Source organism: Schistocerca serialis, chromosome 6 (assembly GCF_023864345.2).
Source record: "Schistocerca serialis cubense isolate TAMUIC-IGC-003099 chromosome 6, iqSchSeri2.2, whole genome shotgun sequence".
Taxonomy (NCBI): Eukaryota; Metazoa; Arthropoda; class Insecta; order Orthoptera; family Acrididae; genus Schistocerca; species Schistocerca serialis.
Window position 1 is genome coordinate 695984696 of NC_064643.1, and position 23319 is coordinate 696008014.

The 23319-nt window shown below is 38.3% G+C and overlaps 1 protein-coding gene across 1 annotated transcript in view; it reads left to right on the plus strand.

The window, feature by feature from the left end:
- The first annotated feature begins 12893 nt into the window (after positions 1 to 12893).
- The window catches only part of LOC126483793 (40S ribosomal protein S11), a 28789-nt gene continuing 18363 nt past the window's right edge, over positions 12894 to 23319 (plus strand). The window contains exons 1-3 of the mRNA XM_050106965.1: positions 12894 to 13035; positions 19542 to 19667; positions 19728 to 19844. Coding sequence (XP_049962922.1) covers positions 13024 to 13035; positions 19542 to 19667; positions 19728 to 19844 — 255 coding nt within the window. The 5' untranslated portion in view covers positions 12894 to 13023. The remainder of the gene's footprint in view (positions 13036 to 19541; positions 19668 to 19727; positions 19845 to 23319) is intronic.

The window sequence follows — 23319 nt, forward strand, 5'->3', positions numbered from 1 at the left end:
AGACCACAACAACAACAACAGTTGAGTTTAACAAACACAGTGTAGAATCGTGTTATGAGAAGAGCATCAAGTTACATATTAACACGTTAAAACTGGCCTACGGTTTTCATAAGAACAGTCACATGAATAAAGACACTTTTCTTATTTATTTTCATCAGTCTTCTGACTGGTTTGAATGCGGTACGTCACAAATTCCACTCCTGTGCTAACCTATTCATCGCAGAGTAGCACTTGAAACTTATGTCCTCAATTATTTACTGGATGTATTTTAATCTCTGGCTTTCTCTACAGTTTTTGTCTTCTACAGCTCCCTCTACTACCATAGAAGTTATTCCCTCTTGTCTTATCAGATGTCCTATCATCCTGTCCCTTCTCCTTATCAGTGTTTTCCACGTATTCCTTTCCTCTCCGATTATGTGCAGAACCTCCTCATTCCTTACCTTATCAGCTCACACTTATTATCAACGACAAATAGCACGTTCTACTTACAGGAGCACTTTCATAACGAGACTACTATTCGAAGAAAAGCTGAAGTTGATCACAACTATTAAAAGCATATCATCAAGCTACATCTGTTAATAATATTTTATTAAACCCCGTAAAATATACATAAATTATTTAAATAGTGTCGGTATTTCCGATAAGACAAAATGTGATGTAATTATTTAGACTTACATACAGTACAAAAGCAAAAATACGTAAGATTGTTTCTAGTTATGTTTGGAATGAGACCTGTTCCTTTCTTTGTATCTTCTGTCTGTTCTATGAAAAATTACAGCAAAACACAACATATATATTGACAATTATGTGAAAACTCTAAAGGTGATGTAGTTATATCAATTTATTCCCATTTCTTATGAGTGTTTAATCAGTAAAAAGACAGTTATGTACACGTCCTTTGCGCTCGCCTCCATATTGCTGACCTAAATTGCAGGCTTCAGTGACAGCAATGATAATGCACACAGTCTAGTCTAGCTAGTCTAGTAATGTATGAGTGTGGCAGAATGCTACACTCACTCCACAGATATTTCTGCTCTATGCTTGCATGCCATATTACGTATTGTGTACAGTTTGGTGTTAGTGTTAATGTGAGATACAGTGCCCACTGCTAAAATTTAATGAGTTCTTAACAGAAATAGCAGGAAGCAAAATATGCACTAGCGAAGTGATGTAGATAATGTGAGTGAGATCCAAATTCTGCAGCTGAGATAGAAAGTAATTGCTTGTTTGCTAACTGCAAGTATTCAAGTGTGCTATCGTATTACTTTAATTGTAGGTTAGGTGATTTGGTTTACTTGGAAAAGTAACTTAAAAAGCAGGAGGAAGTGCAGAGAAGTGAAAGGGAAACAGAGCATAAACTCCATAAGGAAACTTTTGTTCTATGTAATCTCCAGGATCTGGGCCCTACATGTATCCCAGAACAAGAAAACAAATTAAATCAGAAGCATGAAAAACGTAAATGAAGCCACTAGAGCAGTAAAAGCTTAAATAACTACTGTGTAGAAACTCTAGTAAAATATTGACTATGTAAGTCAAACACATATGTAAATGATAATTACAAATGAATGCTTCCTGAATGTATGTGTGGTCACTACTGATGGACTGGAGTTAAATGTAGCATACTTGTCCAGTGTATCATGTGGGCCAGATGTGCTGCATAATAGTTACGATAAAACACATCTGCCCACCTTTACAAAACGTGCAGTAATTCAATTCCAGAAGACTGCAGTAGCAGAAAGAGGATATCAGGAAAAGAGTAATTAACTCATATTGTCTTTATGATAAGAGTAATGTCACATACCAGGTTTAAAAATGTAAGGTGATGCTGGAATCATTAAGAGCACAAATTAAACTGTGGGCAAACCAAATTATTAAATGAGCTTATAATCTAACTACAACATTAAAAACATTTCAACCTGTCACCTGCAAAAATAATGAAAATTTATCAGATTACTAGTGTATCAACAGTTTGTTGCAGTAAGCTATTTTAATAGGTTCTGTCTGTCAAAATGAAGTGCAAATGTAAACAAATACCCTTATTTGCTAGCAAATTATGGTACAACCATAGCATTACAAGCATTAAGAGAAAATGTGTATGACAAGTGACAAAAGAAACAAAGCATGCACACTAGGGAAGTTATGCACAATTTCCTTATATTTATAAGGTTAAAATCTCTTATGATATCAAAAAGGCAGAGTGAGTCATGAGAACAGGAAGTATTAAACAACTTACTACAGTACATGAGATATACAATATTAACAGTATCTTCATGTGTGTATAGAGGAATTAAATTTTTTTATGCAAGTACTGTGTCTGTGAACTGACAGACTATGGTCTTATAATTATCTGCTTATAAAGGTTCTAACACAGATGAGACTGGTTCTGATCTGTCTTCCTACCATAGTTGCGCAAGGATGCTCTGTGAGTGTTTTAGGAATTTAGTGTTGAACCTATGGCCTGCAAGGTAGGAAGATACAATCTCGCACATGCAAGAGTTCAGAAGGGTGGAGCAGTAGGGACACTGATGAAATCAGACAACGTTCTCAATGTTGGTTCCATTACACTCCATATAAAGGAAATGTTACCTCTAACAGATAATTAGTACACAGGTTCAGGCATAACTATATGTTAGCAAAAATGAAATTCTTAAATTTTCGTTATTAATGTCTACTCTTACTCTAAGTATGACTTCATGACATAGCAATGTTATCAGAATTATGTACATGATGATAAAATATTGATATTGGGTGTTCACAACTGTGAAGCGAAATTCCTAACTATATAAGGTTCTTCAAGATAAGACTGTTGATGACCATGTCCGGGGGTGGGGGGCAAAAAATGCAAACCATTTAAATACACTTGGGGCCAGAGATATCAATTACTCTAAAATGCACAAGGAAGATACCCAAATTGAATGGGGGTCGGTAAAGAGCAATCAAAAAGAAGTACAGAATTAAAACAATTCAGCAATCCGTGGTATAAAACACTCTACACTGGCTGATCAGTCCCTTTCGTTAGATCGGATATCTCGCGTTTCTGCTTCAATTAAGCCCGACAACCGTGAATATGTTTAACTACAGCTCATGATTGAATGTATAAGAAAATAGGAGAGACGGAGGTGACCGTAGTTCTGAGTGTCAATTGAATATCACTTGCTGGCGTAGCAAGATCGCTGTGATTACCTTGCGTTGATGGCGGCAGTGGTGGCTGTGGGCACGAGCTGTGAATTTGAGAATCTCTCTCGACTGTTAAATACCAGTCTGATACATTTCATATGTCTCTGGTGAAGCCGATATTCCTATTTATTCCCTAGCTAAGTTAATTGGCATGGTACACTTTATTTGGCTGGAGTAGTGCATACGTTGTTGCCCTCAAATCCCTTGCAAGCATTAACTGTCAATGGTCAGTGCGATTCTCCGTACTAGGAGACTTTGCAGTATAACTCCCTTCGAGTTAAGACGAGCCTGTGGACAATGACTCTTGCAATCTTCCCAGTCAGGTGTGCTCGACTTGCTCAAACACTCGACGATGTTCTGCGAGAGAAGAAGCCAATTACTCTGTCTGCAATTTGCCTATATCAAAGCTGGTGGTCACGCATTTTCTTACTGGTCAATCAGGGCGTTCGTGCATGTTATAACTCTATCCACTAGAGTTTTTGTAGGCTGTGACAGGTGTCGTTTCTTTCGTAAGGCAGAGTTTATTTTCTGCTAAGTAATACTGAGATAAATAGCTTCTTCTATCATGCGAGTTTTAACGCAGGTGGCTACTGTGAGTCACTAATTTTGAGTTGGATTTCTCTGGACGTTTATCTGCGATCTCCGGCTGTGTTCCTGTAGAAAGACTTTCCAAAGGTCGTTGTTAAAAGCAGGGACAAGGGCTGCTTTTGCCAGAGGCTCACACAGTGGCTGCAGCGTTTCATTGTGTCTGCTAGGTATCCCGTGGCGAGGGCTCCAGCCGCTCGGGACAGCATGCTGTCGTAAAATTTTCCTTTCCCTGAGAACTGCATCTCGTAGCTCGGGTCAGGGAAATTGCTCGTATGTAATTACTAGTGTGAGTGTTAGTGGTTTATATCCACGTATTGTTGCTTTGTTTATGCACTGTACTTGGCCTATCAATAAAATTCGTATATTTTCACATAACTATGTCCTGTGACATATCGAGTTAATCAGAATTGTTTCAGGAATTCAATGTACGGTGTGTCATTTGTTTGACACCTTACAATGTGACCCTCTGGAAATATTTCCTTTTTTTTTTAATATAGAGGATCTAATGAATTAATTGAGAAACACAGGGCTACCTGCGAAACCAGCCAAGTGATCTACAAGCTAAGCTGCAACCATTGTGCTGCATTCTATGTGGGTAAGACAACCAACAAGCTGTCTGTCTGAATGAATGGCCAATGACGAACTGTGGCCGAACAACAAGTGAACCAACTGGTTTCTGAGCACAATGCCAAACACGACTTACTTCAGTTAAGTGACTGCTTCACAGCCTGTGCCACATGGATCCTTCCTGCCAACACCAACTTTTCTGGGAATTGCGCAGGTGGGTACTATCCCTGCAGTATATTCTATGTTCCCATAACCCTCCTGGCCTCAACCTTCGATAGTCATTGTCCTCAACCATCCAGACTCCCTGTTCTCATTGCAGCACTATACAGCCCTCATTCCACTACTGCACTCAATCTTTTTACTTCTCTTCTTTTCCACTAACCCTCCCTCCACACCTCTCCCCTGCCCACTATCTAACCTCCCAACAGCACATAGCTGCCCTACCCTCTCTCCACCTTGTCCCTGTGTGCTCCCCAGTACCACTGCACTGTCTGCCACCCCTACCCTACTATCCACCCCTCTCCCTGCCCCAGCCTCCTCCTTACCCGCACCCAGTCTCCATTTGCATCATCCACTGCTGCTGTTGCTTGCAGTGTGGCTACAGATGCCTGAGACTGGACTCATGTGTGTGTGACTTGCATTTACGTATGTGTGTGTGTGTATGTGTGTGTGTGTGTGTGTGTGTGTGTGTGTGTGTGTGTGTCATATATTTCTGACGGACGCCTTATAGGCCAAAAGCTTTATTTGTGACAGTCTTCTGCTGTGGCTCTCTGCGACTGAGCATTTCTGCTATATGGTGAGTGGCAACTTTGTTTTTCATAATACTGATACTAAATATGATCCATTTTTCACAGAATGCAATTACTGCCTTGATGTTGCCTTCCCCCATAGAAAAGTGAAAATGACCCTCAAATTTAATTCATGGCTAACAGAGATAATTAAGAAATCTGCAGGCACTCTTAAAAATCTCAGCAGGTTAACACACCATAATGCAACACTAAAGCCACATTTTAGAAGCAACAGAATAGTTTATAGAAAGGTTACACAGGCAGCAAAAAAGCTGAACAGTGGCTTAATTATCAGAAAAAGCAGCAATAAAATCAGCTCCATTTGGAATGACATTAGCTATAACAAATGTAGATCCAAAATGACTAACAAAAATCCTGTTGTAAAGAAGGAAAGAAAAATTGCTGAAGACCCTAAAAATAATGCTAATATATTTAATGACTATGTATTAACATTGGACAAAATCTTAGGGACCAATGACCATGCTGTTTGGTCCCCTCCCCCCTTCCCTCCAAACCAACCAACCAACGAACCAAAATCTTACCAAGAACTTGGGAAACCCGAAAAATTACAAACATAAAAACTCCCAGAAATAAAAGAACAACCTTTTTGTATCATTCAGAAGTAAGACATGTAATTAATAAGCTGAAAATAAAATATCTTGTAGATGTAATCATAAAAAATAATTCATCAAAATAATAAATGAACTAACCGATATTATAAATACATTCTTTAAAACTGGTGAATTCCCTTCTGCACTTAAAGAATCAATAATAAAGTTATTTTATAAAAAGGACTGTACATATAAGGTACAAAATTAACGACCAATGTCACAACAATTTGGTTTTGCTTAAGTTATTGAGAGGATATTGTATGAGAGATTATTGAGTTTCCCGAAAAAATGTAAAATTTTTACCAATGCACAGAATGGTTTCAGGAAAAACGGAGCTACTGATACAACTGTGTATCACTCCCTAGAACAGGTTTTAATCACAGTAAATAATGATGAATTAAGCTGTGGAATATTTTTAGATCTATCCAAGGCATACGACCTCATTAACCGAGACCCACTGCTAGAGAAGCTGTGCTGCTATGGAATCCATAGAAAAGCATGCAGTTTGTTTAAATTGTATCTGTGTGATATGTGTGAAAGTGTTAAAATAGCTCACAATGGCAGAAAAGGTTATTCAACATACAAGAACATTAACTGTTTTGTACCACAAGGTTCTGTTTTTGGCCCCCTGTTCTCCTTGGTTTTTATTAATGACTTTTCAACTCATCTAATAAGAGCTGAATCAGTACTTTTTGCAGATGATACTAGTTTTAAATGACAATCAACGACATGGATGAATTTTAGGTACATAAGAAACAAAGTAAAAAATAACATATGAGTAGAGATAGGAAACTGTATAATAGAAGAAATATTTTTCACAAAATTTTCAGGTTTGTGGTTGAACAACAATTTAAGATGGGAAAACATGTTAAATTATTGAATAAAAAACTTAGTAAATGTTATTGTATATCAAACAAACTTAAAGAATAGTGCAGTTTTGAAACAGTATTATGTGCCTACTACTCTTATATACATAGCCTTATAAGGTATGGCATTATATTCTGAGGGAATACAGCATTTACGAAAAATTGTTTTAAGCTCCAAAAGAAAGTCATTAGAATTCCCAAGGGTGTTGTCTGCAGAGAGCCATGTGGATAACTCTTCAAGGAATTAAAAATTTTGATCCTCCCTCGTTTATTCATACATGAATCTATACGTTTTCTTATGTCACATCTGTATTCTCTACTCTGAACAGTGCAGTACGTAACTATGAAACCAGCAACAGGCAAGATTTTCACAGAGACATTCATTCGAAAGCCCTGTACCAAAAAAATAGTGTGATGTACCGTCCAAAAGTAATGTTCAATGCCCTGCCTAAAGAAATCAAAAAACTACAAAACTTAGATAAATTTAAAAAAGAATTAAAGAGATTACTGTGAACTAAAAGTTACTGTAGTGTTGATGAATATCTTTGTCATCAAAAGAGATAGGTCTTATCGTTTGATTTATTCCTATGAATTATTGTTATTTAAACCATATATGTAAGGAAGCCAACAAATTTGTGCAAATATGTAAAATGTAATTAAAAATAATATTATTTCCTTAAATTTTTAAAAATACAAATCGCTCTCTCTCTTTTTCTATACGACCAATCATGTGCCATGTATATTATAAAATGAATAATAACAAATTGAACTGAATTTTTCACCAGTATGTGTATGATTGCAAAACATTGTGTAAAAACAATTACCTAGAAGGGGAAGGGCTTCAAATCAGGGACAAAGATCTTTCAGTAAGCTGTATTGTATCATGAATAAAACTACTGAACAGAAATTCTCATTCAGAGGTAGGCTGAAGCAGTGGGGCCTACTTTTTTTTAACTTAACTGTACAGACCATTATGAGTAGGAATTTGGGGCACCAAGATTTAAATAGGCTGAGATAATTAGGCTACAACGAAAAATTTTAGACTTGGCTGTGGTTGTTGCTACCACATAAACTACAACCTTAAACAAATTGTTACTTGTGACAAGGAAGAATATAAATGCCATAAATGCCATTTGTTTCAGTCACAGACATTTATAACATTAATAACAGCATTCTACACTACATCACATAACGCAAAGATTTTTTTAAAAAATGCCTGTACACGATTTGAACTTTTTTCGCACTTCCTTCCACATCAGACAGCTATCACTTTATCTGCAAGACTACCATCAGACAAGGGGTGTCCCAGTGCTTGTAACAGTGTCAAATTTTTAGGGCTACAAATTGAACGCAACCTAAATTGGAAAACTCACACTCTAGACTTAATGAAACGACTTAGTTCAGCTACATTTGCAGTTCGTATGATAGCAGAAATAGATGATTTAAAAATAAAGAAATTAGTTTACTCGGCCTACTTCCATTCACTAATCAGTTAGTGAATCATCTTTTGGGGAAACTCCTCTCACAAAGAGAACATTTTCAAAATTCAGAAATGAGTCATTAGAATTATATCTGGTGTCAGTCCTAGATCAACATGCAGAGACCTATTTAAGAAACTTAGTACTCTAACTACTACTTGTCAGTACATATACTCATTTATGTCCTTCGTCATTTCCAACATGTCTCTTTTTAAACAAAATAGTGCAAACCATGATTATAATACCACAACCAAAAACAATCTGTATAGGGACTATAAAAGGTTAACATTAGTACAAAAAGGAGTCAAATACATGGGTACTCATATATTCAATAACTTACCAGAGCATATCAAAGGTCTTGTAAGTGATAAAGATCAGTTTCAGCGTGAATGAAAGAACTCCATGTTGGCCAACTCCTTCTACTCCATCGATGAATATCTTCACAAGGATTATAGCTCATAAACCTGTCTGTATTAGAATTGTACAATATTCATGTATCTGAGTAAAAAAAAATTGACTCTTTCCACATCTCAGAAACTCCTTTCCAAGGGATCCATGGAAAACGATAAATGTAATGTAACGTTGAATTCATGTCCATTGGGACATTATTATTGTGCATATTGCTTCTCCTGAGGGCTTTCACCACCGTTGTGTCTTTAAGTGACATTTAATGTAACAAGATAATGTGTCTGAGATAAATCTTCAGTGCCCCATTGTCCTCAAATGGCACACTAGGTGCTAGTAGACGTTGGGGTCTTTGAAGCAGACATCAGTATCAGATAACGAAATCGCAAGAAAATACTTTCGCCTCATAGTGCAATGTTGAAAAACTTATAGAGCTGCACAACAGGTAACGCCCCTTACCGCTGCTCACATACAAATTTTTGGTTTCTAGGAATACATAACTTTATTTATGAAATGCCACATTTGCATACCTCTTAGAGTGTGCAACAGCATACCAATTAAACACAGACCCAATCGAAATCTAAGTGAGTAGTAATTTACTAATTCGTGCCAATAGAGGCATGCTTGTATACAGATACTCAGTTTTATTGAAACAGACTTTCATCGTAACGATTTCACTTCTTATATTTACAGTGCACAATTTTCGTAGGGTTTCTTTTAGTGTTGTTAAAACAATAGCAAATATGACAGAGAAATTAATCATCAACGACATATGCGAATTCTCCGATGTTATCTATAACAGTCTGACAATGCACATGCAGTTTATTGATTACATGCATGTACAAAACTTGTTCTGAGTTAAGGCTGTCAAACAAGGTTTGGAGAAGAATAAAATGCCACTACCACACGACAGCGAACGGAGAAAATACTTTTCTGACATTTTGGCATGATGCGCTCTCCCCATACATAATACGAAAGTTTCGAGATGCACCTGGTGCCTTGACGTCTATTAAACCTGAAAAGAAGAAAATGTCGCAGAGGTTAGCTCCTTTTCCACATGAGACTATTTTGGGTTGAGAAGTGGAGGGAATTATGTTCAAAGTTCCATTAGTTTGATAACTTCAGCAGACAGCAAAATTGCGTTTTAAAAAAGTGTAGTAGTGAATGAAATTTCTGCATCCTACACTGTTGGCAGTTCTGTGTAGGTGGTAGTTAGGTGATTTTATTTCGGTGATTACAAAACAAGTTGAATGTATGCACTGGGTAGCTGAGGCAGCTAGTTCATGGCGATTCGGTCAACCAAATAAATGAATGTACTGAACATGCTGCAAACCACTACAAGGAGCCTGTGTGTCAGAATTCTCATCCAGTGTGGCGCAACAGCATTAAGACAGAAAAATGAGTCACAGAGGAGATGGTTTGGTCGTCTGTTGGATTGATGATAGGTTCATATACTTATGGTCTGGGTTCGAATCCAACTTCTGCCAATTATTTTTGGTAGGGAAAGACAGATTCTATTCTCTTCTGGCTACGCCAAGTAAAGAAGGTATAATGGCATTGTGGTCTGAAATTCTCATGAAACATGATATTCCTTCTCTGCCAAGTAGACGTTATGTTGAACCGCAACGAAGTCAGGAGTGGCGACATGTAGAAACTCTATCTCCAGTAACCTCTCTTATACTAGTTATTTATTTCTAGTGACGAAACAAACTCTATGTAGGGTCACAGGACACTTATTCCACCTTTTATTTGAGCTTCTGCATGTCGATAAAATTGGTTCTGTACTGGGAATGTAACTCAACCCGCCCTTAACGCGGATTTCCCTTCATGACAGTACAGCTCTACTACAATTTGTCGTTGGTTCAAAACTGCTGATTCCTCAACAGCTCCACATATTGCGCATGAATGGGTTCGAGTCCTGGCCCAGCACTGAGGTTTTCATTATATATTGTCAAGCTCTAGCATGAGAACACCTATCTGCTGGTGGATAATAATTTTGATTTTTAATGTATTTTCATTCGTTGTCAAAACTAACGATATCTGACGTTTTTGTCTCCCAGTGAGACACAGAACTATTTGCGAGATCACTGTAAGTTCGAGGATGTTATTCCAAGCTGCTGGTGGAGAACAATTCTGTAGCTGGCGTCTCTTTGTGTGTAGTCAACAACGATATGTGTGGGGTTCGATTCCCAGTCAGCACTGAACTCTTCTTTGTATTATTTCTAGTTCAAACATGCTTACATGTCATTGATAGTGTAACAAACCCATATTTAACGTTCGTTTTCTCTAGAATATAACAGCGATATGTGCTGGGTGGGAGTCCTGGGAAGGAAAAAATTAATGTTTCGTCTCGTCATGTCAGTGAAAACATCTAGCTACTGCCGAGAAAATCCGATATGTCACAGTTGATTATGCTTCGATATTAATCCGATTAGGTTCTGGGTTCGAATCGCTGTACATCACAAAGCTTTAACTCACGGCATTTCAAGTAATTTACTTGTGAAGAAGCAATATTTAACATCTCTCTTAGTTCATTAACAGGGACAAAAGGGACTTCCCGTTCGTTAAAAATGTTTACGTTATGGAATTTAAAGTTGATATTTGCTAACTGATACTGTCTAAAATCGAGGTATATCACTCTCTGTATGCATTGTCAGGAATGATTGTTAGTTTCCATCAGTCACAAAATCTTTGCTTAGTCAGCATGACCTGGGTTTGAATTCATATGCAGAATGAGACGGTTCATCGTGTCATTTGAAGTTCATACATATTCTCAACTAGCTGCTTATGAATGACTTAAATTTTTAATGTCATTTTGTGTTAAATAATAAGTATGGTATTTTACTTTGAAGAGGAAATCATGAACACGACGATCATACTACGTGCATTACCTATCTGATTTAATACTGAGAGTGGTAACATTTCAGGTATGTCATTTATTGTAATAAATGTGAGCTTACAAGCCTTAAGGACAGTCTTATCTTTGATAAGGTGTTCCCTGATATTTGCGGTGTCTTGGTATTACTTTACATCTTGAGTTATTGCGATACAGAGCAGTGTTTTCTAGTGGTGACTTGTTGGAACCATTTTCAATAGTCAAACGATTGTACCCAGGAGCGATTAGAGGACAAGCTAGACAGTTGCATTATGCAGGTTGCATGAGAATCGGGCGAAATGCAATTCAGGTCGTTCAGATAGTTTTGAGCATGACTGTACATGCTTGAGGGGCGACAATTCAGGCTGGTTACGGACCAAAAACGTCTCACATTGCATTCCAACAAAAACCTGACAAAGCCTCAGCACGCCAGTTCCGCCATTTAGATTTCATTGGACAATTCCCAACCACGATTATACATGTCGGCAGTGAGAAGAATGTGCCAGCTGACGCCCTATCGCGCACTCAAGACATTACAAGCGCTGTGGTGAAGCCATCGCAGAAGCACAATAGCTTGACACAGAGCCACGAAAGATTTTGGTAGAACACGCTGGTCTACAGCTCTGACGTCTTCTGCTGTCAGCATAAAACACCTGTGTATATTGCATTGTGTCAACTTCAAGAGCGCATCCTTTTGGGACGAAGGGCTTCCACCGGCAAGCCATTGCTTCACTGCCTCAGCTGTCACACCCAGGAGTGTGCAGAACCACTAAGCTGCTCAAACGATCCTTTGTGTAGCCGAGTTTGAATGCGGAATGCACTGCACTGCATGCACTGCATGTCAGCGCAATAAAATTTTCGTGAACCGCTCGGCACATTTCTTCCACCCAATCAACGTTCGAGCATACATTTGTGTAGTAGGCCCTCTCTCACCATCTGAAAGTCTGACCTACTCTTTGACCGCAATAGATCGGTTCACACATTGGGCTGGGGTTTTTCCCGAGGAACACAGCAAAGACTGTAGCGAAGTGTTGCTTGTCAAAGAAGGACGTGATGCAGTCGTAGTGTTGATTACTCTATGTTTTTACTTTTGGACACTATATGTAACCAGAGATGTATTTTACGCATTGTCGCTATAGTTGCATTTTGTAAATGCTGTTATAAATTTTGTCACATACCCAACGAGACAAATAAATCCGACGAACGTTGGAGGAGTGCCCTGAGGTCGCAAAATCACGTCAACCTGCTCGTGCCGTGTGTTGCCAGCACTGTGCCTTGTGACGTGGGATGTCCCGTCTGGGTGCACGTCAACGTTAGCTGCCTCGTGCGGTGTGCCGACGGCTTTGCAAACAACACTTAGAGAACTATATGTTGACGCTTTCTCTCTTCTGACGCCAATCTCTGAAACCAAGTATCTCATGTCATTTTTCCAATTGATGTGTTTAATAAAAGGTAATCTCATGTATATATTTGCTAGAGAAATAGCGAATATTTTATGGAGACCAAATAAATAAATTAAATATGAGCACCATCTTTGGTTTTCACAAGGATAGAAACTTTGATTTATATCTGCCGCTGCATAATGAGTTTCTTTGGTTTTTAGTTCTTTGGTGGAAGTGGTTGGTTGCGTCGGGAGTGAACAAAGTTTTCTTCCTTTCTTCAACGAATATGGCGGATCAAGTAAGTATATTATGTTTAATTTATCGTGTGCTTAATATTAAATTTGGTATTGGCTTTGGTTTTATGAACTTGTTTGAGCTTTCTCCCTGCAGGATTGAGGTTTTTATGCAGTTTCGATAGCGTGCCGTTCTTGGTTCCTGAGCACGTGGCGTTAGCAATAGACGGGTTGCCGCGTATATTATACAGATTTAGGGTGATTGAGTTTCACGGACTTGTTATCTCCAATATTTACAGTCTGTCACATAGTGTCAGGTGTCTTGCGGATTGTTGATCTAGGGGAAAAATTGTTATACACTAGTGAAGGTTCATTACTGAAACTTAGCATTTGTTCTTCCGGGAAGTGTTTGGTCGTGTTAAAGTTTATGGATAAGGGTACTAGCGAAACCGTAGTAATATTTATATGCATCGCAAATCTTAAGTTTGATTCGCTAGTGTGTCATGTGGAATACAAATTCTGTGACTTAATGTGGATACGATCACTTCCACTCATTAGTAAACTTTCGATTCTTGCTAGATTTGCAGCTTTTGAGTTATATGATGATATTGACGACGGTCTTCTGAAAATTCGTGAAGAAACTAAGTCAATCTGATAATTCAGCTGGTGTAACCACACGTGAATTGTTGTGCAAGCTGGTTCAGTATGGGTCGGAATTGTGGGGAAAGTAATGGACAGACAGATAAGTTTTTTGCCGCTTACAACAAAATCCAAAGAATGTAGTGTACTGCAAGGTTTGAAGCAACGTATAATTTGCAAAATAACTTATTTGAAGGTAACTTTTTTTTTAAAGTAAATTTTTCGAGGAATTGAACACATCTTGATGGGATCATTATGCAGCCACGTTAGTTTAGTACCGTATGTGAACTGGAATTGGCTTTGGTTTTATGTTTGTAGAGTATTGACATGCTAAAATTGTACTTGCTCGATTGAGGAAAGGTAGCTTGTCACTTCAATGTCAGCTACTTAACACTATGAAGGTAGTAAATTGTAAAGCGATAAGTGTCCCTCATTCATGCTTGTTTACACATGGTTTACATTTCTTGTGTTTCTTAATGGGATTTTGACACCATGAAGATGTCCATACCACATATGGGAGCCTCTGTGGTCGCTCAAGTGATCACAGGTAGATTTTTAATGTACTTGTGGAAACCAGGTTTTGACTTACTGTTGCTAACATTTTTACAGTAAACATGAATAATAACTTGGAATGTTATTAGCTTATGCAATGCCGATTTACATGCAGTCTTGAGGACACGGGTGCAGAGGAGATTTGTTGTCTGCTATATTCATCTTTTCAGGCTCTCTGAGTATCCTTAACACACGAAATTTGTGTACAGTGGATAAGGTAGGCCAGAAAATTCAGGACTGTCTTCTCCATGCTCAAAAGCTGCGGGAAGGATCTTTGTCCTGGGTACATGTTATGGAAAATGAAACAGCAGATGTAGCAGCCAAGTCAAGGAGGCATGTAGTGATAATCAGATGCTGTCTTGACATTATTGAGGTGCAGAGCTTTGCATAGATAGGAAGCAAAAGGTTTGTGTGAGCAGTTGCTAGACAACAGGCTGTACTGTGCGTGCACAGCTATGACGACGTAGGCAGACTGTGCTTGGTGCTTGCTCTGCTCATACACTTTTCGTCACATTTTTGTGTGGAATTTCATGCGTGGTGGAGCATCCGCAAATCTGGGTCTAGTGTAGCAGGGGATACAACTCGTTGGCTTTGGACAGTGTCACAAGTCGCCAGAGAGCAGTTTACCATTTTCGCTTTTGCTGTTATGTTTCAGTTTCGTTTTTATACTGATTGCTGAATAAAGTGGATCTGTTTATTCTGTCTCGTGAGATTTTTTTTTAAGCCAAAAAACGCTTATCAGCTACTGAAGGGAGTTAAAACACTAAGAAGAATCGCTTCTCGTTTGGCGACTTGTGACGTCATAGTCCAAAGCCAACGGGTTGTATCCCCTGCTACACTAGTCCTGCAAATCTTAAGTTTGATTCGCTAGTGTGTCATGTGGAATACAAATTCTGTGACTTACCGTGGTTATGATCACTTTCACTCATTAGCAAACTTTCAATTGTTGCTAAATTTGCAGCTTTTGAGTTACATGATGATATTGACGACGGTCTTCTGAGAATTCATGAAGATACTAAGTCAGTCTGATAATTCAGCTGCTGTAACCACACGTGAATTGTTGTGCAAGCTGGTTCGGTATCTACCGGAATTTTGGGGAAAGTAATGTACAGACAGATAAGTTTATTGCCGCTTACTGCAAGGTTTGAAGCAACACACAATTTGCAAAATAACTTATTTGAAAGTAACTTTTCTAGCAATTTAACACATCTTGATGGGATCATTATGCAGCCACGTTAGTTCAGTACATTATGTGAACTGGAATTGGCTTTGGTTTTATGTTTGTAGAGTACTGACATGCTAAAATTTTAGTTGCTCGATTGAGGAAAGATAGCTTGTCACTTCAGTGTCCGCTACTTAACATTATGAAGGTAGTAAATCGTAAAGCGATAAGTGTCCCTCATTCATGCTTCTTTACACACGGTTTACATGTCTTGTTTTTCTTAGTGGGATTTTGACACCGTGAAGATGTCCATACCACATATGGGAGCCTCTGTGGTCCCTCAAGTGATCACAGGTAGCAGCCCTGAGACATATTGTTGAGAGGACCTAGGGAGTTGTGCCCGGAGCAGTTGTTTTATCAATTCTGCCCAGATGGGGAATGCAAATAAGGAAGCAGTACTAGGCGTATTATTCATTTCAAAACTCTACTCCACAACTCAAAGTACCATGGCGTTTTGCTGTGTGGTGACTTTGACAGATTTTTTTTCTTTTTCGTTATGTAAATTTGTACTCTGCAATATTGTTATGTAGTGTTCTGATCAGATTTACATTTACACAGCACTGCAAAAAGCTAGTAAGATGTAATACAAATTTAATGCAAAAAAAGTTTTTTGTGTAGCTTACACCAGAATAAAGGACAATAAATTTTATGACTATTTCAAAATGTGTAAAAAATTAACAAGGTTGTCTGTGAGGCAAAGAAACTGTACAACTGACAGTTTATATTCTACTCTAGGAATATATATAAACCCATGTGGGGAGTTCAAAAGATAAAACACGGTATGCTGCCAGTCCACAATTTAGCATAGAACGGCATTCTATAAATTTAAAATGTAAACACAAATTAAGAAATAACTTCAAGCCTAGAGGAAGCACTAAACAAGTCCCTTGTGGTCGAAAAGCATTGTTCCATAGAAGGCAGATTTGTAAAATTCTGCTACAGTTGTCAATATATCTGAAACAAAATATTTAGTTGATAACTACTGACCAAATTTGCCTACCTAGTCAGCTCCAAGTTAATGTTTATGTATGTTCCTACATATATAGCATTAAGAGATCTTACAGTGTCATAAAAGGAACAGGACATGAGAGACTACTCCAGCAGCATCGGAATTTCATAAACCATACTAAAACGTTTCATTCCACTCTAATTGCACATTTCTATGTCCAGATGCATTCTGAATTACCTGATATTCAGCTTTTCTATGTGGTTTTTGTGATACCAATATATTTTTTATGTCCATACTGCATTCTCATGTTTGGTTCTTTATTACAGTATGTCATTCATCCCAGATAATGAAAATTTGCACTTGAAATTGAACAAAGTTGAAATTAGCCAATAGTGCGGAATGAAACCCTTTGTTTTAAATAAACTAACTGCTGCACGGGAAAAAATAATAGAATCAAATTTCTATATGAAATTGACAGAAATACCTTCATTAAGGTATTAATGGTTGATTGCAATAACATGGAAATAACATAAAATCAGAAAATTGGAACTACTTGTTTTGGTCTTTCATGATTATGAGAATGTATATTGAGTCGCTTGATGGCTCCTGGCCACAGAAATCTGTTTTCTTATTTGATATGGGTCTTGTAAACAAAGACAGAACAGCAATATGACGGAACATATACACGGGTCATATGGAGAATGACACCCCCCCCCCCCCCCCCCCCACTATAACTCGGCTTGCTCTGCGCATGCGTGAATCTGGCAGCCTGGGTGCACCGGAAAAATTTTCCTGGGTAGAATCTGGGTACTAGCTGCTATTGCTCATACGGCACACCTCAAGTAGCCAGAATTGGGAGAAGGCACTGCTCATACCCGAATTCAGCTATTCGCATGAGCTCGCTGGCAACTGCTCAAACAAACCTAAGCAAGTAAGCTGTTTATAGTAAAGGCAGCGATCAGCTATGGCATACATCCTTCCAGTAATGCAGATGGGCTCTCTTTTCGCTCATTTTTGTGTAGGATACAGCTGTATGATGCATAACTTCGTGCTGCTGTGGGAGGACTCTCAAGTGTGTAGTGCTTGTGGTCCACAGATCACAGTGCACATATTTGCATTTTCTTTGTTCAAATAAGAGGGCAGAAGCTAAGTTACCTATGGATTTATCCTCTGTTTTAACCGACCATGCCATGAATGTGGTAAGTGTTATAATAGGGCTGCCACAATTCTTCCTGCTTCTCCCCTTTCTACTGCTCCCTCAGCTTGCAGTTAGTGCTGCCATCACTTCTTGCAACTAGTCTACCAGCTGTCGTCGAGAGGCAGGGAGGTGTGACGAGTGGTTTGTTTGGATCTTATTCTCAGAGGCTGTTGACGCAGCTGCCGGAGATGGTCATGTGTGCATTAGGTGTGTGGATGTGTGTGCACTCTCGTTTTCTGACAAAGGATATGGCCAAAAATTTGTTTGGGAAAGTGTGATTGTCTTTTCTGCAAATGTGTGTCTGCAGCTCAGCTGTTGTCTTTACGGTGAGTTGCTACTTATCCGCAGTAGTGATGTTTCACGGTTATCTGTTGTGTGGAGAGATCATCGCGGTCTCATTTCATCAACATGGTGTCTCTGGCATGTGAATAGCTGATGACATGAGTGGACTTCTGTGAAGGGCGAAAATTGCAGGCCATTTCTGTGGGTATCTCGAACGGATCAGTGCTGCCAACTTGAAACCCATTGTTTCCCACTAATGTGGAGGCCCTGTCTGTAGGATCTAGTGACACTGCTCTGCCCACAGGCCAAGTCTGTCTGTGTGTGGTGTAATGTGGATTTTCTTGGATTATCCATGCACCCAGGACTGTGGTGCTCCTTGGTGGGCCAGAGGCCACGGGCAATGGATTTTAGGAATGGCGGCTGTCTCACCGCAAGTACACTGTACAGTGTGGCATCTTATTAACATATTATTTATTCTAGTGCATTTTGGAACTTCTAAAGTAGTATTAGAAAGTGTGGCCGATAAGATGAAAATTATGGCAGTTTGTGCGCTATGTACTCACGTATTTCTTGAAAGTAAAACCATACAATGCCTGTAAAATAATAAGACATAAACAGTGGCTAATAACTGACAGTAGCGAACTTAATAGAATCTACATTTTGTTGGCCGTCACTTATAGTGTTGGTTTACACAACTCTTCCCTGTCTTACACACTTCCTTCAAGAGGCCTACTCCGCAGCTCGCGGTTGTGTTCTCGCTTCCCGAGTACGGAGTCTCGGGTTCAATTCTCAGTGGGGTCAGGGATTTTCACGTGCCTCGAGGTGACAGGGTGTTTGTGTTACCCTCATCATTTCATCATCATTCATGAAAGTGGCGAGTTTGGAATGAGCAAGAGTTGGGAATTTGTGCGGACGCTGAAAACCACGCAGTTGAGTGTCCCACAAACCAAAACATCATCAAGAGGCTTACTTTTTTCTGAGGTTATTTCTAAAATAATTGCAGGTATTTTAAATCTGTCTTGCAACTCCAATGAAATGCGTATTTTTGTCACCAAATATGTTAGGTTTTATTGAAATTAAACATCATCAGTGGTCTTAATGAAACATACATACCATTTGGCTTGTTTTCTCCACCTAAAAACAATTCATTACAAAAGATGTGTGAGTTCTTGCGATTTTTGCTGACATGTTTAGGTATACAGAAGTCCTTGCTTTTTTGTCAACTTCGTCTTTGCTTACTCTTGATATCTAAAAATTGTTTCAAAATTGGGCGGTATCACTTTAGGAAACTTGTGGCAACCCTATTTAAGGTTCTGTGAAATGTCAGTTTTATTCCGTGGGAAATTGTCTTACTTGTGTTGCAGTGAAGTTTTAGAACACCTGACCATTTTAATGCTATCTTGAAAGGGTGTGACATAGTTTCTACAACACATGCCCATCCATACTTTCATACAGAATGTTCAGAAAACGCATATCATTTTAATAAATGTTAAATGTCTGGAACTTACTTAGAGTTCAGTTGGTGTTCATAGCAATGGAGGAGTCTGGTGCATGGTAAGTTTCCAGTGAATCAAAACTAGTTTCTCTTCTGAAGAACTGTAGTTATTTACCGTGAGATCATTTCCGTTTCATCACATGACTCTTGCATTTAAAATGGTTTCTAATGTACCCTACTAGTTGTGGATATTTTTTATATGTGAAAACTAATATGAACTGTTTAATTTTGCAGAGTGAGCGCTCGTTTCAAAAACAGCCAACAATATTTCTTAACCGTAAAAAAGGCTTAGGTGCCAAGAAACGGAAGTCTCTCCGTTACACTCGTAACATTGGTTTGGGTTTTAAAACACCAAGAGAGGTATGTGATTCTTTGTTATTGTGTATTAATGTTTTCTTTTTTTTGTTTGTGATGTAACAGACAGAGAAGGCATTCCAAAAGCAGCCGCACCTCAACCTTAACCGGAAAACTGGGTCAAAGAAGAAAGTTCTTAGGCGCCATCGTAATATTGGTCTTGGTTTCAAGACCCCGCGAGAGGTTTGTTAGTGGAATCCTAGCAGAGCATGGGGTTACTTGGGACAGTAAAAGGGTCAGCTTTGGTGTTGGTTATACAGTGATTAAGAAGTTAAGGTGTATCTGGGTCTGTAATTTCTTGTGAATTGTCACCAGGAATTTCATGTGAAAGTCCTTGTGCTGTGCTCGTCATTTGGAAGTGGAAAATAATTTGTTGATTTTACGTACTTGATGAACCAGAAAGATATTGTGGGAGCTCTACTTGGAAGAACTGGCTTGGCCACACTTGATAAAATGTGATTCTGGTGTTGGATTGTAGTTCTCATTTGTCTTGCATGCATTATTTATATTTTTCATGTTGTTTTGGAGAAGTTTGTATTGATATGTATTTTGTGGTGTGGAATGTGCATGGGACGTCTGTATATTGCATGACTAAGTATGCTGTTGGCTGTTGAATTTTACATATTGTCTTACGGAATGTAAATTCCATTGAACTTCTTTCTAAAAAAAATATTCAACAAATCTGTGGATGCTGTCGAGGTCCTATTTTAGGACATAAGGATACACTACCAGTTGCAGTATTTTAATAAAACAATGGATACAGTTAATTTAATAAAATGTCATTAGGTGTGTGTTGGATTGTAGTCTGTTGAATAGTTCCGTGTGATGTATTTGTGTCTCCTAAATGGTCATCAAACAGCTGCAAATGCTTGTACTTGAGTGGCAAACATTTAATCTGCCATTATCACCCATTTGCTTTCTCATGACATCAAAATAGCAGAGTTGAACTACTCACTGAAATGCAATAGGTATAAAATATGCACCACAACAAGAATTGTCATATCACATTAGTTAGCTTTACCTTTCTCTACGGAACTTGATTGAAAGATGTCCACATACGGCATTTGTTGACATTATAGAGCAGTTGTTGACAACATCTCCATGTCAAATTGGACACTGCCAGTTGGATGGGCTGACCAGTGAATAGCTGATGATATTTATGCTGCTGACATACGAAGGAATCAAATTTGAAGCTGGCGTTGCATTAACATTCTAATCGGACTGCATATTGATGTTTCTGTTAAGTATACCACGTATCTGCATCTTTTCTGTGGAAATGTTCTTAATGATCTCATATCAGAGGCAGAATTCTGGTTGAGGTGTGACATTGATACATGGTTAGATTGGAAATGTCATTTCATTTTTCCATTATTTCCTGTTTGTATCGGGAATCTTTAAGAATACATATATTAAACATCAGTAATGCCAACAGATGTCAAAAGCTGGGAGAGACGACTGTTAAATAATTCATTACTCATTTGTATTTGCCTCTGCAAATGAATAGTTCCCAAAATTCCTTTATGCACTCTTAGCAAGTAGTATGTTAAGGTTGTTATGTTAAATTATTTCTCTCACAATTGAAATGAAATCTTAATGCCATTTGCTATAAAAAAATCTTTCCTGGCATGACTTCCCATGATTATCCAGGACATTGTTATTGCCATATGCTTCATGGTATTTAAAGTCCCATGTCAAGTTTACAACCAACAGGTATCCAGATCATCTTTTAAATCAACCCATTCTTGAAGCTTTGCGACAGCCTAATGTCACCACCCAACCCAACCACGACTGTGGCCTACATAGATCAGTGAGCACAACCTACGTTCCAATAAATAATATAGAAACAATATTGTAGCTGTTCTTTCTGTAAATGTTCTTTCTCATACACACACAATTTCATGTGCCACACTGTCATGTTCAACCCACTGTTGAGGTACATTCCGAAAACCTCTTGTAACATTAGTGCAAGATTACTAATTATCTAAAAATGGGAGCTCCTCATACAAACATTTTATTACTAGGTATATTAGTTCTATTTATTTATATTACAAGAATTGCATCAAATGAAATATTTCAACCTAAATCAATTACCATATTTCCTGTGTGTAAATCTTACCCAATAGACTGTGAGTAATATTTTTCTTCTTGAGTAACATTAAATTAGTTATGTCAGTGGTTATCTTGTAATATCAGAAGTATTTATTAGTGGTTAAACTGTGTGTGTGTGTGTGTGTGTGTGTGTGTGTGTGTGTGTGTGTGTGTGTGTGTGTGTGAGAGTGAGTGAGGGGGGGATGTGGAAGTATTTGGTTTAATAAGAATGTTAACTTTGTAGGAAGAGAGATCTGGCAGTGACTTGTGGCATAGCTGTTAATTTGATGTTGATAAAAACACTACTAGGAGTTTGCTGTTAGCTTATGTCTTGCAGTGTACTTTTATAGGGTGAGGAAAACTGTTGAAACAAAGGCCATTAATAACTTTTCTTGTGTAGAGTTTGGTATTTGATGATAGTTGTGAGCATGAACAGTGATTAGTAAAAAATCTTTGTGACATGTGCGGTACTCTTTTTTAAATTTATTCAGTCTCCCATTCTCTACTTGGAAATCTCTAACAAATGTTACACATAATTTGAACTCCATACTGAAGTACCCTATTGTCACACTAGTAAAGTAGAAGTGCCTAGTATTACATTTCTCCCTCTTTGTGCTGCTGTTATTAATATTACAGATATAAGTTACTGTGAGTTGTACAGTTGTGTGATCTTGGTCATGAATGAACCTCACAACATAAATATGATAAATTTAAAACTTGATGTAGGCTATATATGGTATAACAATGGTATGGGAGCCAGGGTGTGTGCCGTTTCCATAGCGGTGCAGTTTAGTGATAGGCAGAAAAAGAAGGGAAAGATTGGATTGGAGGACACTTACTAAAAGGTAAGGAAGTGGAGGCATTTAAAAGGAAAACCTAAGTAGATTTAGACTGAACTATATTGAGCAACAGTCCCATAAAACTTTCCCCTCCCCCAGCTGGCAGAGATGTTTCTTTTGCAACTACTTAATGGAAACTCTCACTGTGCCAAGTGAGTCAATGCAACAAAAAATTGAGTATATTTTGCATTTGTTGTGTATGGCTTTGCATTGATTCTCAATCACAGTGAAAAGGGGAACATGCCACTACCCCAAGCAGTGCTGTTTTGGACTGTGTGTACTATACTGTGTATTGTATGATACACATGGAAACCAGCAGAAAAAGTCTTCATTGGAGCACAAAAAATGTGAATACGCTCTTGTTTAACACTATTGTTTACCTTGTTTCCTCTGATGCAGCAGGATGTCACCCATGTGAAAAGAAATGTATTGGTCTGCAAAAGTTTGATAGTTTTTTGTGAAATTGAAATGTTGCAAAACTAATTTTGCAACAAATTTCTCCATTTTGTGACACATTTATATATGTTTTCATTTGACACTACATTTTTACATGTATGTTGTGTGTACCAGTAGGGTAGAGTCCACACAGGATATGGTGGCCGATGCGCAGGACCAATTGCTGTCCAAAGCACTGGGCGAGTTAATTTGTTCATTTATAGGGAGAGGCCCACAGTGTTTGCCACCTTTTCGAACGGTTGGTGATGACAGAATCGAGGTGCATACTCTGCAAT